The sequence below is a fragment of the Penaeus monodon genome, chromosome 21 (genome assembly GCF_015228065.2).
Source record: "Penaeus monodon isolate SGIC_2016 chromosome 21, NSTDA_Pmon_1, whole genome shotgun sequence".
Taxonomy (NCBI): Eukaryota; Metazoa; Arthropoda; class Malacostraca; order Decapoda; family Penaeidae; genus Penaeus; species Penaeus monodon.
Window position 1 is genome coordinate 39,666,830 of NC_051406.1, and position 448 is coordinate 39,667,277.

General features: G+C 49.1%; 1 protein-coding gene across 1 annotated transcript in view; it reads left to right on the forward strand.

Annotated features, from left to right (window-relative positions):
- The window catches only part of LOC119586485 (transducin-like enhancer protein 4), a gene marked incomplete in the record, with an annotated part of 158,632 nt that overhangs the window by 84,556 nt on the left and 73,628 nt on the right, over positions 1–448 (forward strand). The window contains 1 exon segment of the mRNA XM_037935222.1: positions 39–156. Coding sequence (XP_037791150.1) covers positions 39–156 — 118 coding nt within the window.

The following is a 448-nucleotide window of genomic DNA, read 5'->3' on the forward strand; positions in this document are numbered from 1 at the left end:
TACTGACTGAGGGAGTGTTGGCGCCCTGTATGTTTCAGCAACAGATGCAGGCTCAGCAGGCAGCGCTCCCCCACGCAGGGCACGCGCCCCCCATCCCCCTGGGCCCCCACCCCGCCCTGCCAGGAATCCCCTCCCTGCCGCCCTCCTCTGCCGCAAGTAAGTACTTTCCGATGGGACGTGAAGGGAGAATGTAAGGGTGAGCCATGTACTAATGTACTCGGGTCGTGGGTGTGTGCTGTGGGGTGTGTTATATGTGTTGAAATAGTGTATTGGCGAAATTTTGGTTTTGATGTGTTTGTTATACATCCTGTTCGCTATTTATGGTGTGTTATTAATGACATCATTCATGGAATCATGTGCTGTCGATTTTTTTTTCATTCGCTATTCTTCCTTAACGCTTACTAAGCTTTATTCATTACTTTCTCCTCCGTTTTTGTTTTCTTCACAT